This window comes from Zootoca vivipara, chromosome 1, assembly GCF_965207765.1.
Source record: "Zootoca vivipara chromosome 1, rZooViv2.hap1.1, whole genome shotgun sequence".
In the NCBI taxonomy this organism is placed as follows: domain Eukaryota; kingdom Metazoa; phylum Chordata; class Lepidosauria; order Squamata; family Lacertidae; genus Zootoca; species Zootoca vivipara.
The window spans coordinates 52603405-52625153 of record NC_142582.1 but is presented as its reverse complement, the minus strand read 5'-3'; the positions used below and the strand labels follow the sequence as shown (position 1 = coordinate 52625153).

The following is a 21749-nucleotide window of genomic DNA, read 5'->3' as shown; positions in this document are numbered from 1 at the left end:
ACTGCTGATTGGCAAGCCCTAGGCTCTGTGGTTTAACCCAAAGCGCCACCCACATCCCGCTTAACTACTTAACTACTTAACAATATATAATTGATTACCTATCTGACTTTTATTAACATTGAGCTTGATTCATTTTTGTCTCCACACATCCCTCATCCACCCATGGCTACCAGGTTGGCCAGCGGGGACTGGCAACTGAGTGGGAGTTCATATGAACTTCTCAGTGTGCAGTAATCTAGAATTAATATACCAAAGCTCCGCCGTGAGCCACTGGGAAAAGGAAATGCCATCTTATCAACAATCTAATCAAAAATCAATTTTGAAATTCGAAATACAAAATTTAGGTCATATTAGGCATCAAGCAAAAACCTGACCTTTGACTGATTAACAGTTTTATTCCTTCCTAACTCTCTGTGCAAAATTACCAACTAAATGAAATATTTAAAAATGAAAAAAGGAAGGATTTGCTTATGAAATCTCAAATTTTCAGTGAAAAATAATAGAAATTGGTACTAAAATATCTTCAAAGATGTACAATTCATGCTTGGAATGTGAAATTAAAGATGAAGAGGTCAAGGTTGTCATGACAAAGTGGGCAAAAGATGTGGGATACAATGCTCACGTGACAGATTGCTAAAAATTCTGGAAGGACTTGAAATTCATGGCCTGTACTTCATTTAAGTGTTGCAAATGTTTTGTAGGTTTTTTAAAGGAAAATGCCGTTTGGATAATCTTAGCTCAGTACCGTCCCAGCTAAAGAAGACTGGTAAATTAATGGAATAGGCTGAAATGGTTTAAATAATTGGGAAATCTAGAAATTAAGATGATAACAATATAAAGAAGAATGGGAAATGTTTATTGTATACACACAAAAGCAATGCACATAAGAAAATACATTAGCAGGATTTCAAAAACACTTGTAACACGTTAGACAATGTATTAAAAATGGAAGAAAATAGAAGTTAAGATTTTTTGGATGTCCATAAATGAAAATAATAAAATGGAACCAGGGGAGGGGAAGGAGGGAAGTTGAGGGATTCAAGTAATCCCAAACTAAGGATTTAATATGAATTGTTTAAAAAAAACCAAAAACATAATTCTGTGTGTGTCTTCTTCTTCTTCTTCTTCTTCTTCTTCTTCTTCTTCTTCTTCTTCTTCTTCTTCTTCTTCTGTTCTTCTGGATTGGCCATAGGCCGTTATGTTGTCATTGCTCTCCCCTGGAACGGTGGCAAAATGGGGGGGCGGGCTCTCTGCTTGAACAGACTTTCTCCATGATGTAACCCTGATGTTTGCTAGAGCCCCGGCCAGGGACTGGGAGGGTTAAACGCCCTATGCCTAAGCCAAGGTCTCCCTACCATAGCTGTCAACCCTCCCTTGTTACTCCAAGCCACAGGTGTCAGCCATCCCTTTTTTTGCTGGAATTTCCCTAATTCCAGTGCCGTTTCCCGCTGCTATCCTGGATTGTTAGATTGTTAGATGTACCGTAGACTGTCCCCAGGACAAGTGAGGCTGCTGATCCCTTATTTTCAAATCCGAAAGTTGACAGCGATGCTCCCTACATCTGACGTTTTAATAAAGTTGTGGCCAAATTTTAATCCCACGTTCAACCCCACAATTTTAACACGTTGTCTTGAGTCATTATTCCACATGGATGTCACCCAGGGTTGGGGGGTCTCCGCCTGTGCAGAAGGAAGGAAGGAAGGAAGGAAGGAAGGAAGGAAGGAAGGAAGGAAGGAAGGAAGGAAGGAAGGAAGGAAGGAAGGAAGGAAGGAAAGAAGGAAGGAAGGAATATTGTAGTGACTTTTGGCTGAGAAGTACAACATATTTGAAGGACAGTATTCAAGGACAGGGAAGAATGAACCCAGTAACTTCATGAAAATATTTTCAAGCAAAATGCTTTGACCAAGGCCCTCTTAACATCCTTATTCCTCAGACTATAGATCATAGGGTTTAGCATAGGAGTAACAATCCCATACAACATGGAAACAATTCTGTCCTGTTTGGGTGAATAGCTGGAGGTGGGACGAACATAGGTGGCAATAGTGGTCCCATAAAACAAGAAAACTACAGTCAGGTGGGAACCACAGGTAGAAAAGGCTTTCCGCCTTCCCTCAGCAGAGCGCATGCGTAGGATAGCAGAGATGATATAGACGTAAGAGATCAGAGTGACCAGGAAAGCACCACCTCCTAAAATGCCAGCCACAAGCAGGAGAACCAGTTCTGGGAGATAAGTAGAGGAGCAAGAGGCAGCCATTAGTGGTGGGAGATCACAGTAATACTGGTGAATTTTATTTGGCCCACAGAAGGATAATGAAGAGGTCAATGAAGTATGAATCATGGAACTGATGAAGCCAGTTAGCCAGGTCCCAGCAGCCAGCTGAACACACCGCCGTTTCGTCATGATGTTTGTGTAGTGCAAGGGACTGCAGATAGCCACGTAGCGGTCATACGCCATCACTGAGAGCAATAAAATTTCAGTGCCCACAGCATCAATCAGAAAGAAGAGTTGTAATACACAACCAACAAAGGATATTGACTTGTCCTCTGACAAGAAGACCTGGAGCATCTTGGGCACAGTGGTAGTTGGGCAAAGGACATCCAGGAAAGACAGGTTGCTGATGAAGAAGTACATGGGGGTCTGGAGGTGAACATCTGTTGCTATTGCTGTGAGAATTGCCCCATTCCCTGCCAGAGTGATCAAGTAAATCAGCAGAATTGCTACAAAGAGGAAGATTCGCACTTCTGGGAGATCAGACAGCTCAGTGAAGTAAAAATCTCTTGTTTTTGTGATATTGGCTTTCTCCATTGCCACTCAAATTGCATATCTAAAGTACGGAGAAAACAAAGCAGATTTTTTAAAAGAGCAAGAGCAGGGATCATTCTGTTTGTAACCCAAGGCTAGTTCTGTTATTAATAAGACAGCCAGTCAAGAAGCAGGGTGCCGACTCTAGGGGATTGTAAGCGCCTCAGTCCCCTTGGCAGTGGTCATCAACCCCCGGGCCATGGACCGGTACCGGTCCGTGGATCAATTGGTACCGGGCCGCCCAAGGAACATTAAATACAATTAAATTAAAATTATTAAATCAAAACAATCTAAATAAAATATAAACAATCAACGTCCCCCCCCCCCTCAGCGGGCCGCAGTAAAATTACCAAACGTTGACTGGTCCACGGCGAAAAAAAGGTTGGGGAGCACTGCCCTTGGTATCAGTTTGACCTTCAACACAATGTTGCAATGTCCACCCACAGAGTTTTATTCACTCCTTTCCACAGTGAGACAGCATTTCATGGACAAGGGGCATGCTGAGTTTGACAGTTTCCCTCCACCTAAAACTCCCCCCCCTTTAAAGATATCGTCCACTTCTGCAAATGTCAGGGTTCCCTACATCAGATGATACCATTTCCTGGTGTGGATAGTATCTTTTTGACTACATCAAGATAGCTATTCAAATATATTAATCCAGTCAATGTCCATTTTTTACGATTGTGAAACTTTATAAAAGCAAATACACATTATTCCAGCTTTTTCATCCGCTATTTTCAACTGACAAAATAAGATTTCTCAAAATATGTTTCATTTACAAAATCATTAATTTTTTCATTAAAATACATGATGAAAACAATATCAGATTCTTGTTTTTAAAAATCCCAAGATCAATGAAACAGGTATAGTGCCATCTAACAACACTACCCTCCAAAATTACACTTTCTCTTAATAAGACTAATCAGCCAAATCTGCCACTGTTTGATAAAAATAAATGGCTTGAAAATTTACGTAATGATAACAGTTTAATGCAGACATACAATAATTGTTATAACGCAGTAACTAAACCTACCTTGTACATTCCCACAACTGAATTTTAAATCAATGGAATGGGTTTTAATACAGATTTTAAAAATTAAGTAATCACAACAATGTATATTGTGAAGATGCTATTGTTTTTCTACTGCAAAACCTAAAGCTACAGTATAAAGTCCCTTTTTACTGATAAGGGATTTAAGATTGTGACATGGAAATTTGCCCATCACCCACAGATATAATGAGTTCTGATCTCTGATCTTCAGCTCATTGAATGAATACATTAAGCCTATCACTAAAAAATAGCACTGCCTACATAAAATGTTTGACTGCCTAAGCCTGCCAGTACAATAAAGCATCGACTTGCCTTCCTTGCTTTCCTTGCAGATTTGAGCACCACAGTAAGAGAGGGCAATGTGAAGAATTTATGTCTCATCAGAAAAAATGATGTTGTGCCTCTTCTCAAGCAAAATTCAGTAAACAATGCCTCTGACGTGAGTCAAAAGGGCAAAGTATTGTTTTTCCTTTCGCATGGCAGTTGGGGGAATGGTATCGAGACAGTGTCTCTATTGGGACAAAGGTCTCTGAGGAATCCTGCAGTCCCTGAGTTGAAGTCTCAGTAGTGTGGAAATTCATTTGGCCAAAAGGTATTTTGAATGCAATGGCCCTGGCCTGATCCATAGAAGATGTGTTGTGCCCAAGTTCTGGTGAACTCAAGGAAACTTACTTTAACCTTGGAATCCCATTGCTTTCAATGGGACTTGCACAGCTACTTTTCTCAGGAGGACAATGTCTATTCAAAGAAATATGGCATTGTCATGATGTTTGTGTAGCGTGATAGACTGCAGATAGCAACAGAGCGGTCATATGCCACTGCTAGCAATTAAATATGAGTGCCCATCACCACATCAATCAGATATAAGAGCTATAGCATGCAACCAACAAATGATATTGCCTTGTCCTCTGACAAGAAGACCTCGAGCTTCTTTGGCACAGTGAGAGTTGAGCAAAGGACGTCTAAAAAAGATGAATTACTGGGGAAGAGATACATGGGGGTCTAGAGGTGAACTTCTGTCCCTATGGCCAAGAGAATTGGCCCGTTCCCTACCAGAGTAATCAAGTAGGTCAGGAGAATTGTCACAAAGAGGGACATTTGCACTTCCAGAAGATTAGACAGCTTGGTGAAGTAAAAAATATTTTGTTTCTGTGATATGGTCTTTCTCCATCTTCCTGCCAATCAGGTCAACTGGATTATCCAAAAGACAGTGGAAACAGAGTAAATTTGTTTAAAGCTTAACTACTTAACAATATATAATTGATTACCTATCTTTTATTTACATTGAGCTTGATTCCTTTTCTGTCTCCACATATCCCTCATCCACCTATGGCTACCAACTTGGCCAGAGGGGACTGGCAACTGAGTGGGAGTTCATATGTACTTCTCAGTGTGCAATAATCTAGAGTTAATATACCAAAGCTTCACTATGAGCCACTGAGAAAAGGAAATGCCATCTTATCAACAATCTAACCAATAATCAATTATGAAATTTGAAATACAAAACGTAGGTCATATTATGCATCCAGCAAAATCCTGAACTTTGACTGATTAACAGTATATAATAATAAAATTTATTATTTATACCCCCCCCCAAAAAAAAATCTGGCTTGGTTTCCCCAGCCACTCTGTGCAGCTTCCAACAAAATATTAAAATACAATAATCTGTTAAACATTAAAAGCTTCCCTAAACAGGGTTGCCTTCAGATGTCTTCTAAAAGTCTGGTAGTTGACATGTGTCCTTCCTAACTCTGTGCAACATTACCAACTACAGTAAATGAAATATTTAAAAATGAAAAAGGTAGGATTTGCTTATGAAATCTCAAATTTTCAGTCAGAAATTATAGAAAGTGGTACTAAAATATCTTCAAAGATGTACAATTCGTGCTTGGAATGGGAAATCAAAGATGAAGAGGTCAAGGATGTCATGACAAAGTGGGCAAAAATGTGAGATACAATACTCAGGTGACAGATTGGGGAAAATTCTGGGAGAAGGACTTAAAATTCATGGCCTGTGCTTCATTTAAACGTAAAAAAAAGAGGGGGGGATGCTGTTTGGATAATCCTAGCTCAGTACAGTCCCAGCTAAAGAAGACTGGTAAATTAAGTTAATGGAATAGGCTGAAATGGTTTAAATAATTGGGAAATCTAGAAATTAAGATGTTAACAATATAAAGAAGAATATTTATTGTATACACACAAAAGCAATGCACATAAGTAAATACATTAGCAGGATTTTGAAAAACACTTGTAACACGTTAGACAATGTATTAAAAATGGAAGAAAACAGAAGTTAAGATTTTTTGGATGTCCATAAATGAAAATAATAGAATGGAACCAGGGGAGGAGACAGAGGGAAGTTGAGGGATTCAAGTAATCCCAAACTAAGGATTTAATATGAATTGTTAAAAAAAAAACCAAAAAACATAATTGTGTTTGTGTCTTCTTCTTCTTCTTGTTCTTCTTCTTGTTCTTCTTCTTCTTCTTCTGTTCTTCTGGGTTATTTTCTTTTTCTTTAAATGAAATGTTTTTGGGTTTTGTAAAAAGTTAATTAAAAAATTATCACATTAAAAAAACCAGTCTGTTTCCTTGGTGGCAAAGATAATTGGTGGGATTCACCTAAGTTGTTGTGTGCATAGAGTGAAGTCCACTCAGGCCACATCTCCTTCCACCTTGTGCCCCCAGTAATCCATAAATCTGCTGTAGGGGGTTGGGAGAAAACCCAGAGCCAGTGCAAGAGGAGTGCATGGCAGAAGAGAGGGGGGAAGGTCCTATTGTGCAGGTGGAACTTGTTCCCCTGCTCATGTGCCCCTTAGCACTACACTGAATTCCACCCACTATGTTTGCCTTCCCCGTAGCAAAACATCACAACTTTGGCAGTTTCAGGCCTCAGGTGGAATCCTTTAGTCTATCTTCTCTAAATTGGGGGGGGGGTTGAAGCGGTGACCCACGCCCTGCCTGCGGTGTCGATCCCAGGGTTCCCCGCTAAAGGGGTTGTTTTGAGGGGAGGTATTGGCCATACGCCGTTAGCTTGTCATTGCTCTCCCCTGGGACGGTGGCAAAATGGGGGGCGGGCTCTCTGCTTGAACAGACGTTCTCCAGAGCCAGCCCAATCCCCACATATTCTGGATAACCCTGATGTTCCCCAGATCCCTGGCTGGGAACTGGGAGGGATAAACGCCCACAGCCTAAGGCAAGGTCTCCCTACACCTGAAGTTTGAATAAAGTTGTGGCCAAATTTTAATCCCATAACACGTTGTCTTGAGTCATTATTCCACGCGGGTGTCACGCAGGGTTGGGGGATCTCCGCCGGTCTGCGCAAGGAAGGAAGGAAGGAAGGAAGGAAGGAAGGAAGGAAGGAAGGAATATTGTAGTGACTTTTAGCTCAGAAGTACAACATATTTGAAGGACCGTATTCAAGGACAGGGAGGAATGAAACCAGCAACTTCATGAAAATCATTTCAAGCGAAATGCTTTGACCAAGGCCCTCTTAACATCCTTATTTCTCAGGCTGTAGATCATAGGGTTTAGCATAGGAGTAACAATCCCATACAGCATGGAAACAATTCTGTCCTGTTTGGGCGAATAGCTGGAAGTGGGGCGAACATAGGTGGCAATGGTGGTCCCATAAAACAGGAAAACTACAGTCAGGTGGGAACCACAGGTAGAAAAAGCTTTGCGCCTTCCCTCAGCAGAGCGCATGCGCAGGATAGCAGAGATGATATAGATGTAAGAGATCAGAGTGACCAGGAAAGCACCACCTCCTAAAATGCCAGCCACAAGGAGAGCAACCAGTTCAGGGAGGTAGGTAGAGGAGCAAGAGGCAGCCATTAGTGGTGGGATATCGCAGTAATATTGGTTAATTTTATAGGGCTCACAGAAGGATAATGTAAAGGTCAATGAGGTATGAATCATGGAATTGATGAAGCCGGTTAGCCAGGTCCCAGCAGCCAGCTGAACACACCGCCTTTTCGTCATGATGTTTGTGTAGTGCAAGGGACTGCAGATAGCCACGTAGCGGTCATACGCCATCACTGAGAGCAAGAAGATTTCGGTGCCCACAGCATCAATCAGAAAGAAGAGCTGTAATACACAACCAACAAATGATATTGTCTTGTCCTCCGACATAAAGATCTGGAGCATCTTTGGCACTGTAACTGTGGGGCAAAGGACATCCAGGAAAGATAGGCTGCTGATGAAGAAGTACATGGGGGTCTGGAGGTGAACATCTGTCGCTATTGCCATGAGGATTGATCCATTCCCTGCCAGAGTGATCAAGTAAATCAGCAGAATTGCTACAAAGAGGAAGATTCGCACTTCTGGGAGATCAGACAGCTCTATGAAATAAAAATCTCTTGTTTTTGTGATATTGGTTTTCTCCATTGCCACTCAAATTTTCTATCTAAATTACAGAGAAAACAAAGCAGATTTGTTAAGAGAGCAACAGTAGGGATCATTCAGTTTGTAACCGAAGGGTAGTTCTGTTATTAATAAGAGAGCTGATTGGGATGCAGGGTGCCGACGCCCCAACTCTAGGGAATCATAGGTACCTCAGTCCCCTTGATATCAGTTTTAGGGTGCCAGGCTCCCTCAATGTTCAGCCATTTAATTATCTTTCTTAAAACTGCAAGTTTGACCTGCAACACAATGTTGCAATGTCCACCCACAGAGTTTTATTCACTCCTTTCCACAGTGAGACAGCATTTCATGGACAATGGGCATGCTGGGTTTGACAGTTTCCCTCCACCTTAAACTCCCCCCCCTTAAAGATGTAGCATTTCCTACATCAGATGATACCATTTCCTGGTGTGGTTGGTACCTTCTTGACTACATAAAGACAGCATGAATGTGCTATTAAAATATATTAATCAAGTCAATGTCCATTTGTTGCAAACATTAAACTTTATAAAACCAGATACATATTATTTCAGCTTTTTCATCAGCTATGTTCAACTGACAAAATAAGATTTCTCAAAATATTAGTCTATTTTTCATTTAAAAATTTCATTATTTCTTCATTAAAATACTTGTTTATAGAAGAAGATATCAGATTTTTGTTTAAAAAATTAAGATCAATAAAACAGGTTTAGTGGCATCTAACAACATTACCCTCCAAAATTACACTTTCTCTTAATACCAGACCTTTTACGGGGGTAAGAGAATAATCAGCCAAATCTGCCACTGTTTGATAAAAATAAATGGCTTGAAAATTTACGTAATGATAACAGTTTAATGCAGACATACAATAATTGTTATAAAGCAGTAACTAAACCTACCTTATACATTCCCACAAATGAATTTTGAATCAATGGAATGGGTTTTAATACAGATTTTAAAACGAAATGGATTTAAAAATTAAGTCATCACAACAATGTATATTGTGAAGCTGCTATTGTTTTTCAACTGCAAAACCTAAAGCTACAGTATAAAGTCCCTTTTTACTGATAAGGGATTTAAGATTGTGACATGGAAATTTGCCCATCACCCACAGATATAATGAGTTCTGATCTCTGATCTTCAGCTCATTGAATGAATACAATATGCCTATCACTAAAAAGTAGCACTGCCTACATAAAATATTTGACTGCCTAAGTCTGCCAGTACAATAAAGCATCGACTTGCCTACCTTGCTTTCCTTGCAAACTTGAGCACCACAGTAAGAGAGGGCAATGTGAAGAATTTATATCTCATCAGGAAAAATGATGTCATGCCTCTTCTGAAGAAAAATTCCATAAACATTGCCTCTGACTTGAGTCAAAGGGGCAAAGTATTGTTTTTCCTTTGGCACGGGTGGTTGGGGGAATGGTATCAAGACAAAGTGTCTCTATTGGGACAAAGGTCTCTGAGGAATCCTGCAGTCTCAGTAGTGTGCAAATTCATTTAGCCAAAAGGTATTTTGAATGCAATGGCCCTGGCCTGATCCATAGAAGTTGTGCCCAAGTTCTGGTGAACTCAAGGAAACTTACTTTGACCTTGAAATCTCATTGCTTTCAATGGGACTCGCACAGCTACTTTTCTCAGGAGGACAAAGTCTCTTCAAAGCAATATTTGTTTCAATGTATTTTTAATCTTTTGTTGGAAGGCGCCCAGAGTGGGCGGGGAAATAATAATAATAATAATAATTTACTATTATATTATATTATTATTATTATTATTTGCTTTTGTCATGATGTTTGTGTAGCGTGATGAAAGCGTGATGGACTGCAGATAGCAACATAGCGGTCATATGCCACTGCTAGCAATTAAATATGAGTGCCCATCACCACATCAATCAGAAATAAGAGTTGTAGCATGCAACCAACAAATGATATTGCCTTGTCCTCTGACAAGAAGACCTGGAGCATCTCACAGTGACAATTGGGCAAAGGACATCTAAAAAAATTAAATTACTGAGGAAGAGGTACATGGGGGTCTGGAGGTGAACATCTGTCCCTATGGCAAATAGAATTCCCGCATTCCCTACCAGAGTAATCAAGTAGGTCAGCAGAAAGCCACTTCCGCGCCTGCAACGGAGGTGGGGTTGTGGGCTTCCCGACTGAACCATTGTGTAGGGGCTGCGAGCTCAGCCCCTGCGCGATTAAAGGTTCCCACCTACGTCACACCTGGACCGACCAATAAGGTCGGCCGGGGGCGGGGCTTGGCAGTTTAAAGCTCCCTGCCGGCGGGAACTCGGCCTCATTTCTCCCTGTTTGCTGGAGCGAATGATTCAGAGGCACAGAGCGTGGCTCCTCCTTTTCGCTAGTCTGCTTTATTTCTTCTCTGCTTTATTTCTTCTTGCTTTTTTCCCTTGTCTTTTTTTCCCTTTCCCGGGGGCGGGGCTTGGTCCAGAGCCTGGAGACGCCAGGGCCGTAAGGCACGCTCCTACGGTGGCCACAGGGGGAGTTCCGGTAGATGTACATCACTAGACTCCTTACTGGTGGTTAACATCTCATGGACTCCAACACACGGGTTGGAGTCAGATATAGTCTGATAGGTTCCAACGCCTAAGCCAATACCACTCAACATCCGTAATCAATAAAGTCGTGGCCTTAACCACCCAATTATAACTTAATTCTTGTGTCTTCACGGGGAAGGAGGGACATTGCCACACAATTGCCACAAAGAGGGAGATTTTCACTTCCGGGAGATCAGACAGCTCAGTGAGGTAAAAATCTTTTGTTTCTGTGATATATTTTTTCTCCATCTTCCTGCCAATCAGGTCAACTGAGATATCTAAAATACAGTGAAAACAGAGTAAATTTGTTTAAAATTTAACTACTTAACAATATATAATTGATTCCCTATCTGACTTTTATTTACATAGAGCATGACTCCTTTTGTGTCTCCACACATCCCTCATCCACCCATGGCTACCAGCTTGGCCAGAGGGGACTGGCAACGAACTGAGTGAGAAGGAATTGCCTGACCCTTGTTTGAAACAAGGTAATATGTACTTTTCACTGTGCAATAATTTAGATTTAATACAGCAAAGCTCTACCATGAGCCACTGAGAAATGGAAATGCCATCTTATCAATAATCTAATCAATAATCAATTTTGAAATTTGAAATACAAAGTTTAGGCCATATTAGGCGTCAAGCAAAAACCTGAGCTTTGACTGATTAACAGTCTGTGTCCTTCCTCTCTTCTTAAAGCTTTTCCGCCTAAATACGCCATGGGCTCTTGTGTGTGGATAGTACCATTAGGGCTACATAAAGATTCAGAGAATGAATTTGCTATTGGGATATATTACTAGGAGGAGGAGCAATTCCTCAGTACTTTGAATCATTATTGGATTTAATTTATGTTTCCAGTGGAATCATTATTAGTAGAATGGAATAAAAAAATGATGGAGGGATGTAACACATATATTATGAATCTGCAGGGCTGTCTTAAGCATATCTGGCGCCCTGGTGGCGTGGTGCGAAGATCCTTCTGGCGCCCGCCCCCTCCCCCGCCCCGTTTCACAGTGTGGCTGTCTGGCGGCCCGGCGCCCTGGCACCCTGTGCCACCTTGCCGTAAGGCCGGCCCTGTGAATCTGATCAATGTCAGTTTGCTGCAAATACACCTTTATAAACCTTCAGATGCAAATTCTTTTTTCAGCTTTTTAATCAGAAATTTCCATCAGGCATTTGCAAGTTTTATAATGAGATAGTTCAGAATAGTAGTCCAGGTTTCATTGCAAGATACATGCTGAAAGAAGGAGGTGGCTGTTTCTTGCTAAAACCAATAGAAGTGAGAAAATTTGCATAGTGCCATATATGAACATTGCCCTCCAAAAGGTTCTATTAATTTTTCAGGTAAGACAGTTATCTGCCAAAGCTGACATACTTTAATAAAACTAAATAGATTTAAAACATGCATAATGACAACAACATATTGCAAAGATAATTGGTGGGATTCACCTAAGTTGTTGTGTGCATAGAATGAAGTCCACTCAGGCCACATCTCCTTCCACCTTGTGCCCCCAGTAATCCCTAAATCTGCTGTAGGGGATTGGGAGAAAACCCAGAGCAGGGTGCAAGAGGAGTGCATGGCAGAAGAGAGGGGGGAAGGTCCTATTGTGCATGTGGACGTCGTTCCCCTGCTCATGTGCCCCTTTGCGCTGCACTGAATTCCACCTACTATGTTTGTTCAACTGCAATCACAAAACCCATGGTATACATCCCTACAATTGGATTTAAAACTTAGGGAGTGGGTTTAAACTCAACTAAATAGATTTAAAAATTAGATAATTGCAACAATATATTGTGAATATGCTTCTTCTTCTTCTTCTTTTTACTGCAAAACTTAAACCTACAATATGCGTTCCCATTTTACAGATAATGGATTTAAGATTGTGCAAAGGAAGCTTGCAAAAGATCACCAGCTGAGATCATGACTTCTGATCTCTGATTGTTAGTTCAAGAGTACATGAGTTAGTACATGAGTAAGAAACAGGACTGCAGTTTTATCATATTAGACTACCTACCAACAAACTGAAGCCACTTGCCTTTCTTGCTTTCCAAGTAATCTGTAGCACCACATTATTAATCAAGACCAAAAAAAAAAGTGGAGTCAAGAGAAATGCTGGCATATGTGTTCTGAAGTAAAGTTTAAAAAACACTGTATCTGCCATGAGGGGAAATGGCACCAAGAGAAAGTGGCTACATTTGGACAAAGGTCTCAAAGGAATCCTGTGGTTGCTGACTCAGTTGCGCAAAAGCTCTTTTGGCCAAAAGGAATACAATGGTCTTGATCATGGGCGTAGCCAGGATTTTTGTTTTGAGTGGGGCAGGCCTTTTGTTGGGAGGCACAACCTCAGTGAGCTATGTATTCCTACTGATTTTTATTGATGGGAGGGGCAGCTGCCCCTCCCTGCACCCTCCCTGCCCATGCTCCTGATCCAGAGGAAAAAAATGTTAGTCCTATGTTCTGGTGAACTCAAGCAAACTTTATATAACCATTAAATAGGGTTTCCAGATGTCCCCGTTTCCCGGGGACAGTCCCCGGATTTGCGAATCTGTCTCCGGACAAATTCAATCCCCAGAATATTTCATCTAATATCCCTGGGAAATGCGGCAGCAGCAGCCTCAGCAGCCTGGAGCCAGCCAGGTAACTGCAGTTGGCTCTGGATGGCTTCAGGAGCTGCCCACTGCCATGGCGCCCGCCATTTTGTCTCGCCGGAAGTCCCCATTTGATGGTGGTGCAGGGGCTCTAAGATGCAGCTTCCAGGCTGCCTCCACCTTCCCTGACCCCAACTAAGCTGTGAAGGGAGGCTTCATGCTGCCCATCAGAGCAGCCCTGATCCTAACTCCTACTTGCATGCAAGCAGGAGCGGGGTGGGGATCTCTCAGTTAGGCAATGGGAAGCCTCCCTTCCCAACTGAGGGATACCCGCCCCTTCCTGCTTGCAGGCAAGTAGGAATGGGATTGGGGCTGCTCCGATGGGAAGGGAGGCATTGCACTGCCCAAGCTGCGGCTCTCGGCCCTCCTCCGCCTTCCATGCCTGACCCACTGCGCAATGCCTCCCCACCACCACCACCAAAGAACCAACAACTCAGGGGCTGCCCAGCCTCATGGAGAAAGGAGATAGAAGCCTCGGAGGAAGGGGAAACGTGGTGGTTGAGGTCAAGGCGGTGGCTGCACCTCTGCCACTGCCATCGCTGCAGCATCAACATCCAGAACATTGTTTGTTTGTTTGTTTGTTTGTTTGTTTGTTTAAAGTGTCCCCAGATTCATTGAAAAAAATCTGGTAACCTTACCATAAAATCTCATTGATTTCTATGAGGATTAAGGGCAGCAAATTTGCTCAGGACCAAACCAGGTTTAAAAGGCTCTTTTATAAACTGCATCTTGCATTCCTGTTATCTTCCAATTGAGAGGCCACCCAGAAGAATCTAAAAATTGTGGTGCGCGCTGTTAAACATCCAGCTATTAGAAAGTCACAAATAGGGGGAAAGAAGATGGTATATCAAATAGCTTTCCAGGATTGATCTTCCTGTTATCAACACACAGACTGAACCAGCATTAGACAGCAAAATCAATATCAACTTCAACATGCCAATGCCTGTCTGTTGTATCACCCTAAAATCTCAAATCCCCCTTTCCTCGCTATCCATACCCTCCCACCTGCCCCAAAGTCTTGCGATTTTTGCCTTAAAACCTTCTCAGAACCCCACTCCTGAATGCCCCCTAATTCCGCTGACAATCTCTGGTCTGCTTCCAGGCCTCAACATGAAAAGATCCCTAGATTTGAGTGTCAGATTGCATGCCAGATTGCATGTGAGATTTGCAGACCTGTGTCCAAACTGCATACGGGATTTACTTGAATCTAATGCGCCATCAAATCTAATGTGCACCTTAATTTTCACAACATAATTTGGCCCAAAAGAAATGCGCATTAGATTTCAGTAAATATGGTACTTCATAAATGATAGTCTCCCAGTACAGGCTCATAGGAAGGAAGGAAGGAAGGAAGGAAGGAAGGAAGGAAGGAAGGAAGGAAGGAAGGAAGGAAGGAAGGTTGTAGTGACTTTTAGCCATAGGTGCCAAGTTCCAGATTGAAAAATCCGGGATCAGCAGCACCGCGGCACCGGAAGTCGCTTCTACTCACTTCCGGACATGCGTAGAAGCGACTTCCGATGCCGCTGTGCCCATTTCCAAAATGTCCGCCGCGCCAGAAGTCACTTCTACGCACTTCCGGACATGCGTAGAAGCGACTTCTGGCGCTGCAGACATTTTGGAAATGGGCACAGCGGCATTGGAAATCACTTCTACGCATGTCCGGAAGTGCATAGAACCGACTTCTGGCGCTGCGGACATTTTTCAAATGAGCACAGCGGCATCGTAAGTCACTTCCATGCATGTCTGGAAGTGCGTAGAAGCGACTTCCAGTGCCGGCGTGGCACCAGAAGAACATGGCCGCTGGCAGGAGCTCCATAATCCAGGGGAATACGGGGTATTTTGCCATTCGGGACACCTGCGGGAAACTGTAAGAAACTACGGGGGTTTCCCGGGGAAAACGGGGTACTTGGCAGCTATGCTTTTAGCTCAGAAGTACAAGGTATTTGAAGGACAGTATTCAAGGACAGGGAGGAATGAAACCAGCAACTTCATGAAAATCTTTTCAAACCAAATGCTTTGACCAAGGCCCTCTTAACATCCTTATTCCTCAGACTGTAGATCATAGGGTTTAGCATAGGAGTAACAATCCCATACAACATGGAAACAATTCTGTCCTGTTTGGGTGAATAGCTGGAAGTGGGGCGAACATAGGTGGCAATGGTGGTCCCATAAAACAGGAAAACAACGGTCAGGTGGGAACCGCAGGTAGAAAAAGCTTTGCGCCTTCCCTCAGCAGAGCGCATGCGCAGAATAGCAGAAATGATACACACATAAGAGATCAGCGTGACCAGGAAAGCACCACCTCCTAAAATGCCAGCCACAAGCAGGAGAACCAGTTCTGGGAGAAAAGTAGAGGAGCAAGAGGCAGCCATTAGTGGTGGGATATCACAGTAATATTGGTGAATTTTATTGGGCTCACAGAAGGATAATGTAAAGGTCATTGAGGTATGAATCATGGAATTGATGAAGCCGGTTAGCCAGGTCCCAGCAGCCAGCTGAACACACCGCCTTTTCGTCATGATGTTTGTGTAGTGCAAGGGACTGCAGATAGCCACGTAGCGGTCATACGCCATCACTGAGAGCAAGAAGATTTCGGTGCCCACAGCATCAATCAGAAAGAAGAGCTGTAATACACAACCAACAAATGATATTGTCTTGTCCTCCGACATAAAGATCTGGAGCATCTTTGGCACTGTAACTGTGGGGCAAAGAACATCCAGGAAAGATAGGCTGCTGATGAAGAAGTACATGGGGGTCTGGAGGTGACTATCTGTTACTATTGCAATCAGAATTGCCCCATTTCCTGCCAGAGTGATCAAGTAGGTCAGTAGAATCACCACAAAGAGGGTAATTCGCACTTCTGGGAGATCAGAGAGTTCAGTCAAGTAAAAGTCTTTTGCTGCTGTGGTGTTGTCTTTCTGCATTGTCCTCCTGGTCAGGTAGAATGTCTAAAATACAAAGAAAACAAAGCAGATTTTTGTAAGTAGGAATGTTGGTTGAAGGACAATATGCAATTGTTTAAGTATCTGACTTGTAATCATAGATGGCCTGATCCTGTTTGTTTCTGATGAATATCTCTCCCGCACATGTGGTCAAAACCTGAATATAGATTCATTTGGACAACAGAAAAAGCTTTGAAACCATTTTGAGATTATGAATAAAGAAAACATCATAAAATATAAAATTGAACACAAAAGAGGAGAGCATGAAGGACAGCACTACGGTATAATCTCTTTTCAAAACCATTCAGGTCTTAACCACAATATTACTGTCAGTACCTACTAGGAGAGGGAGGGAGGCATAGTGGCCAAAGGACAGCTGGAATTCCCCTGGCAAGGTGGAGGAGAGTGTCTTTCTCCCAATTTCCCTCTCCTTTTTTAAAGGATTTTTTTTTTTATTAATTGACTGACGGATTGGATTGGATTGGAATGGCTTTCTATCCAGCCTTTCCTCCAAGAAGCTCAAGGTGACATACAGTTTTTCTTCTCCCCATCTTCTCCTCGCAATCCTGTGAGGTAGGTTAGGTTAAGAGACAGTGGCTGGCCACCACCCAACGAGCTTCCTGGCTGAGTGGGGGATTAAATCCTGGTCTCCCAGACCCTAGCCCAGCACTCTGATCAGCCCATCATATGATGCATGCCAACATCAGGGCTGTGTACGCTCCCCGACCCCTGCTACATTCTAGGGGCTTGTCAAGGGAATGAGAGGGCTCTGGATGCAATGGTTGCAAAACCTCCCTTACCATTCCCAGCACAACCCTGGAACACTGGAGGCAGGGCAAAAAGGAGCAACAACAGGTCTCCCTCATTAGATCTCCCTCTCCTATGGCAGACTTCTGTCTCCACCCATGGAGAGGAAGATCTGCAGAATCTGATGGCCTCAGGTCAGGCACCCCAAGGACCACAGGATTGCAGTCATAATCAAAATGCGCTACCCCTCAAAATTTTACTGCATATACTGCAATGCACACACTTAAATAATCCTGTTCAAAATATTAAGGGGTACCAGAATGATGGGTGGTAGTTAAACAGTAACGCCTAGGAAACATTATAGATTGTGTAGCATTTTGTTTTTAGTTGCTTGACTTCAATATTTATGATCTCTATTAAAAATCCAAGTAGGACCTTCAACAAAATGTTGCAACGTGGAGTGCTGCAGCCACGGAATATTCAGCCACTTCATTCCATTCTCCTTGCCTACAACAGCGAGTCAGCATTCTGTAGTCACTGAGCATGCTAAGTTCCCATTGGACTGTCCCCCCCCCTTTCCCTGCTCTTAGAGTTTCCCTCACAAAAAGACATGGTGCACTTCAGCAAACATTGGAGTTTCCTGTGGCTGGTGGTATCTCCCTGTTGTGTGTGAAAAGTACTACTACACACATGGATAGTACAATATCCACACACAACATAAAGACAGGCACCTCAGAGAATGAGTTTGCTATTAGTATATATTACTCAGAGGAGTAGAAAATCATCAGAAATAATCATTATTGGATTTAAATTGCATTTCAACCACTATCCATAGTAGTAAAATGGAATCAGCAATGATGAGGGGTTTTCCTGACAGATATTGTTATTCAAATCAATTGCTGCAAATGTTTAACTTTCCAAACCATGAGGTGCACGTTCTTTATGCTTCATAATCACAGATTTTCATAAGAAATTATCAAGTGATGCAAAGGAACTGATCAGAAATCTAGATACATGTTAAAAGAAGGAGATTAAAAACTTATCAAACCAAGAAAATGTGCTTACCATATAACAACATTACTCTCCAAGTTTATATTATCACTTAATAACAGGCATTTGTATGGCAAGACATTCATCTGCCAAAGCTGCAAAACAGTTTAATAAGAGTAAATGGATTTTAAACTCACCTAATTACAATATATTGCAAAGAGGCTATGATTTTTTCCCAAAACAATCACTAAACCTAAGGTATGCGTTTCCACATAGAAACTCAACCAAATTTATGACTTCCGATCTCTTATATTTAGTTCACTGAATGAATATAATATGCCCATAACTGAAAAATAGCACTATAGACCTAAAGTGTTTTGACTGCCTAAGATTGGAGACCCAGTAAACTGCATCCACTAGCCTTCCTTGCTTTCCTTGTGAACCGTAGAACCACAGCAACAAACAAGACAGTGGGGGATTTATGTGGAGTGAAGGAAAATGTTGTCACACAGCAATCTGAAGTAATACCTAAGAAGCTCTGCCTCTGTCATGAGTCAGAAGGACAACATCTCCCCCCCCCTTGCCACAGAGGTGGGGGGGGGAGAGATGGCATAAACTCTGTATTGGGACACGGGTCTCGGAGGAATCCTGCAGTTGCTGACCTGAAATCTCAGTTGTGCGAAAACTCATTGGGCCAGATCCTGTTTGCCAACACACAGGAAAGAAAAACATTACTTTGGGTAAACAGATTATATTGATTAAAGGTAAAGGTAAAGGGACCCCTGACCATTAGGTCCAGTCGCGGACAACTCTGGGGTTGCGGCACTCATCTCTCTTTACTGGCTAAGGGAGCCGGTGTACAGCTTCTGGGTCATGTGGCCAGCATGACTAAGCCGCTTCTGGCAGACCAGAGCAGCGCACGGAAACGCCGTTTACCTTCTCGCCAGAGCGGTACCTAGTTATCTACTTGCATTTTGACGTGCTTTCGAACTCCTAGGCTGGCAGGAGTTGGGGAGCTCACCCCGTTGTGGGGATTCGATCTGCCGACCTTCTGACTGGCAAGCCCTAGGCTCTGTGGTTTAACCCACAGCGCCACCATTATATTGATTAAATATAGCAAATTAGAGGATCTGCAAACCAACCTAATTCAATCAGCTTAAGCAAATCAAATGCACCCAGCTGGGCAGGTGAATTGTAATATATTGGGGGGGGGATTCTATCACTCCCGGCTCCTGGGCATATTCAGAGTCACTTGCTGCGGCCATACAGAATTGTTTGGAAAGAATCCTCCCTCCCTGCTGGAAACATCTTGATGCTCAGACTATGACCCCACCCCACCCCACCCCACCCCGAAGAACACCCCAACCTGTGAAAGATGACTGAAGAGTGCCCTCAACCCAATAATGTCTTAGATATTAAAGCAAGCATGCCTTAATCACTCTCACCTGCCCATACCAAATGCCACAGGAGGTGATCAGCTCCCGCTTGTTCATTTCCAGGGAAACACACAAGAGCTCAAACGGAGCTCTTTGCAGATCCTCCAAGAACATGTTCTGACCTGAAAGATGAAACCCATCACCCTTCAACAACTTCCATGCTATTATCAGGGACTGGGCAGAGGAGGAGGAGGAGGAATGGTGGATACCGCCTCCCCATCCTGACCCTTCCAGGGAGGAAGAAGAAGAAGAAGAAGACATTATATATTTACAACAGGGATTTGCGGGAGGTCACAGCTCAGAGGCAGATGAGGGGGGAAGTTGGGAAATACAGTAATGGGATAGCCGGAGCAGCAGCTGTCATTAGAAAAACATTCCAGAACCCGGGAAGCCTTAAAAGTAGGGGAGCAAAGAGCTCAAAGACAAAGGGCACTTAGCAGCACCCGCAGAGAAGGTGATGATGATGAATAAGGAATGGGAGAAACGGGGGGGGTGGAGATTCACTCGGAACAACGCCTTTATCCAAGAGGCTGGGTTCTATAGCCTCCCTGTTCACCCATTTGGGGCTTTGGTATTCAAAGAATTGAGTTTAATATAAAAAGCAGGCCTGCAAACTTCCCCTCAACTTACTTTACTTGCAATAAAGAACATGTCTACTCCACCAATTTTTCATAAAGTCCTTTTAACGTTCCTCCTCGTGGTGGCATGTATGGAAATAGCCATGTGATGGCGCACTACCTTGGGCTTGAACATTGAAGCAGAGTACTGCAGAGCATGGACAATAGCCCTGGCTGAGAAGACATAACAGATTCATGTGACCAAAGGGAAATCTAACTCCCATCAGTTCTATTAAGTGTGGCAACCATTTTTGGATGACATGCATCAAGAAGATTGTGTTTATAAACCCCTAGAGAATAATAATAATAATAATAATAATAATAAATAAATAAATAAATAAATAACAACAACAATAACAATAACAATAACAATGATTTATTATTTATACCCTGCCCATCTGGCTTGGTTTCCCCAGCCACTCTGGGCGGCTTCCAACAGAAAAATAAAATAATCAATTAAACATTAAAAGCCTCCCTAAACAGGGCTGCCTTCAGATGTCTTCTAAAAATCTGGTAGCTGTTTTTCTCTTTGACATCTGATGGGAGGGCATTCCACAGGGCGGGCGCCACTACCGAGAAGGCCCTCTGCCTGGTTCCCTGCAACCTGGCTTCTCGCAATGAGGGAACCATCAGAAGGCCCTCGGTACTGGACCTCAGTGTCCGGGCAGAACGATGGGGGTGGAGATGCTCCTTCAGGTATACTGGACCGAGGCCATTTAGGGCTTTAAAGGTCAGCACCAACACTTTGAATTGTGCTCGGAAACGTACTGGGAGCCAATGTAGATCTTTCAAGACCGGTGTTATGTGGTCTCAGCGGCCGCTCCCAGTCTTCAGTCTAGCTGCCGCATTCTGGATTAGTTGTAGTTTCCGGGTCACCTTCAAAGGTAACCCCACGTAGAGCGCATTGCAGTAGTCCAAGCGAGAGATAACCAGAGCATGCACCACTCTGGTGAGACAGTCTGCAGGCAGGTAGGGTCTCAGCCTGCGTACCAGATGGAGCTGATAAACAGCTGCCCTGGACACAGAATTGACCTGCACCTCCATGGACAGCTGTGAGTCCAAAATGACTCCCAGGCTACGCACCTGGTCCTTCAGGGGCACAGTTATCCCATTCAGGACCAGGGAGTCCTCCACACCTGCCCGCTTCCTGTCCCCCACAAACAGTACTTCTGTCTTGTCAGGATTCAACCTCAATCTGTTAGCCGCCATCCATCCTCCAAGAGAACTCAGGCAATATGTGGGGGGAAAATAATTGGAGTGAACTATAAGAATTTGGTTCAATATTTTTAAGAAAAGTAATTGATGTGTTGGGAGTTGTGTTGTTTTATGTGTAATGTGAAAAATGAAAAAAAATGAAAAAATAATAATTTAATGCATAGAGGAGCCATCCTGGTGAGAATATGAACTAGCCCATTTTATCTGGTATGATTAGAACCATGCTGTGGGAAAATAGGGGGGCAGATCTGGGCAAGATAAGGAGGAGGAATTGTGGGTCATTTTTGTCATGCTGCACAGGCATGCCAAGGTGTCATGTCCAAACCAGCATTTGTTCCAGAGAACCTGCATCTGCCTTTCTCTAA

The 21749-nt window shown here is 42.9% G+C and overlaps 3 protein-coding genes across 3 annotated transcripts; all 3 read right to left on the bottom strand.

The window, feature by feature from the left end:
• Positions 1-1283: 1283 nt before the first annotated feature.
• On the bottom strand, positions 1284-2821 carry LOC118090871 (olfactory receptor 5V1-like). Its single transcript, XM_035127230.3, has one exon. It carries the CDS (start codon positions 2804-2806, stop codon positions 1871-1873), a length of 936 nt encoding a protein of 311 aa, XP_034983121.2. The 5' UTR covers positions 2807-2821; the 3' UTR covers positions 1284-1870.
• Positions 2822-7175: 4354 nt separating this feature from the next.
• Positions 7176-8237, bottom strand: LOC132592806 (olfactory receptor 5V1-like). Its single transcript, XM_060280266.2, has one exon. It carries the CDS (start codon positions 8235-8237, stop codon positions 7311-7313), a length of 927 nt encoding a protein of 308 aa, XP_060136249.2. The 3' UTR covers positions 7176-7310.
• Positions 8238-15394: 7157 nt separating this feature from the next.
• Positions 15395-16361, bottom strand: LOC118090933 (olfactory receptor 5V1-like). The gene has a single exon (XM_035127366.3). It carries the CDS (start codon positions 16359-16361, stop codon positions 15426-15428), a length of 936 nt encoding a protein of 311 aa, XP_034983257.3. The 3' UTR covers positions 15395-15425.
• Between the last annotated feature and the right edge of the window lie 5388 nt (positions 16362-21749).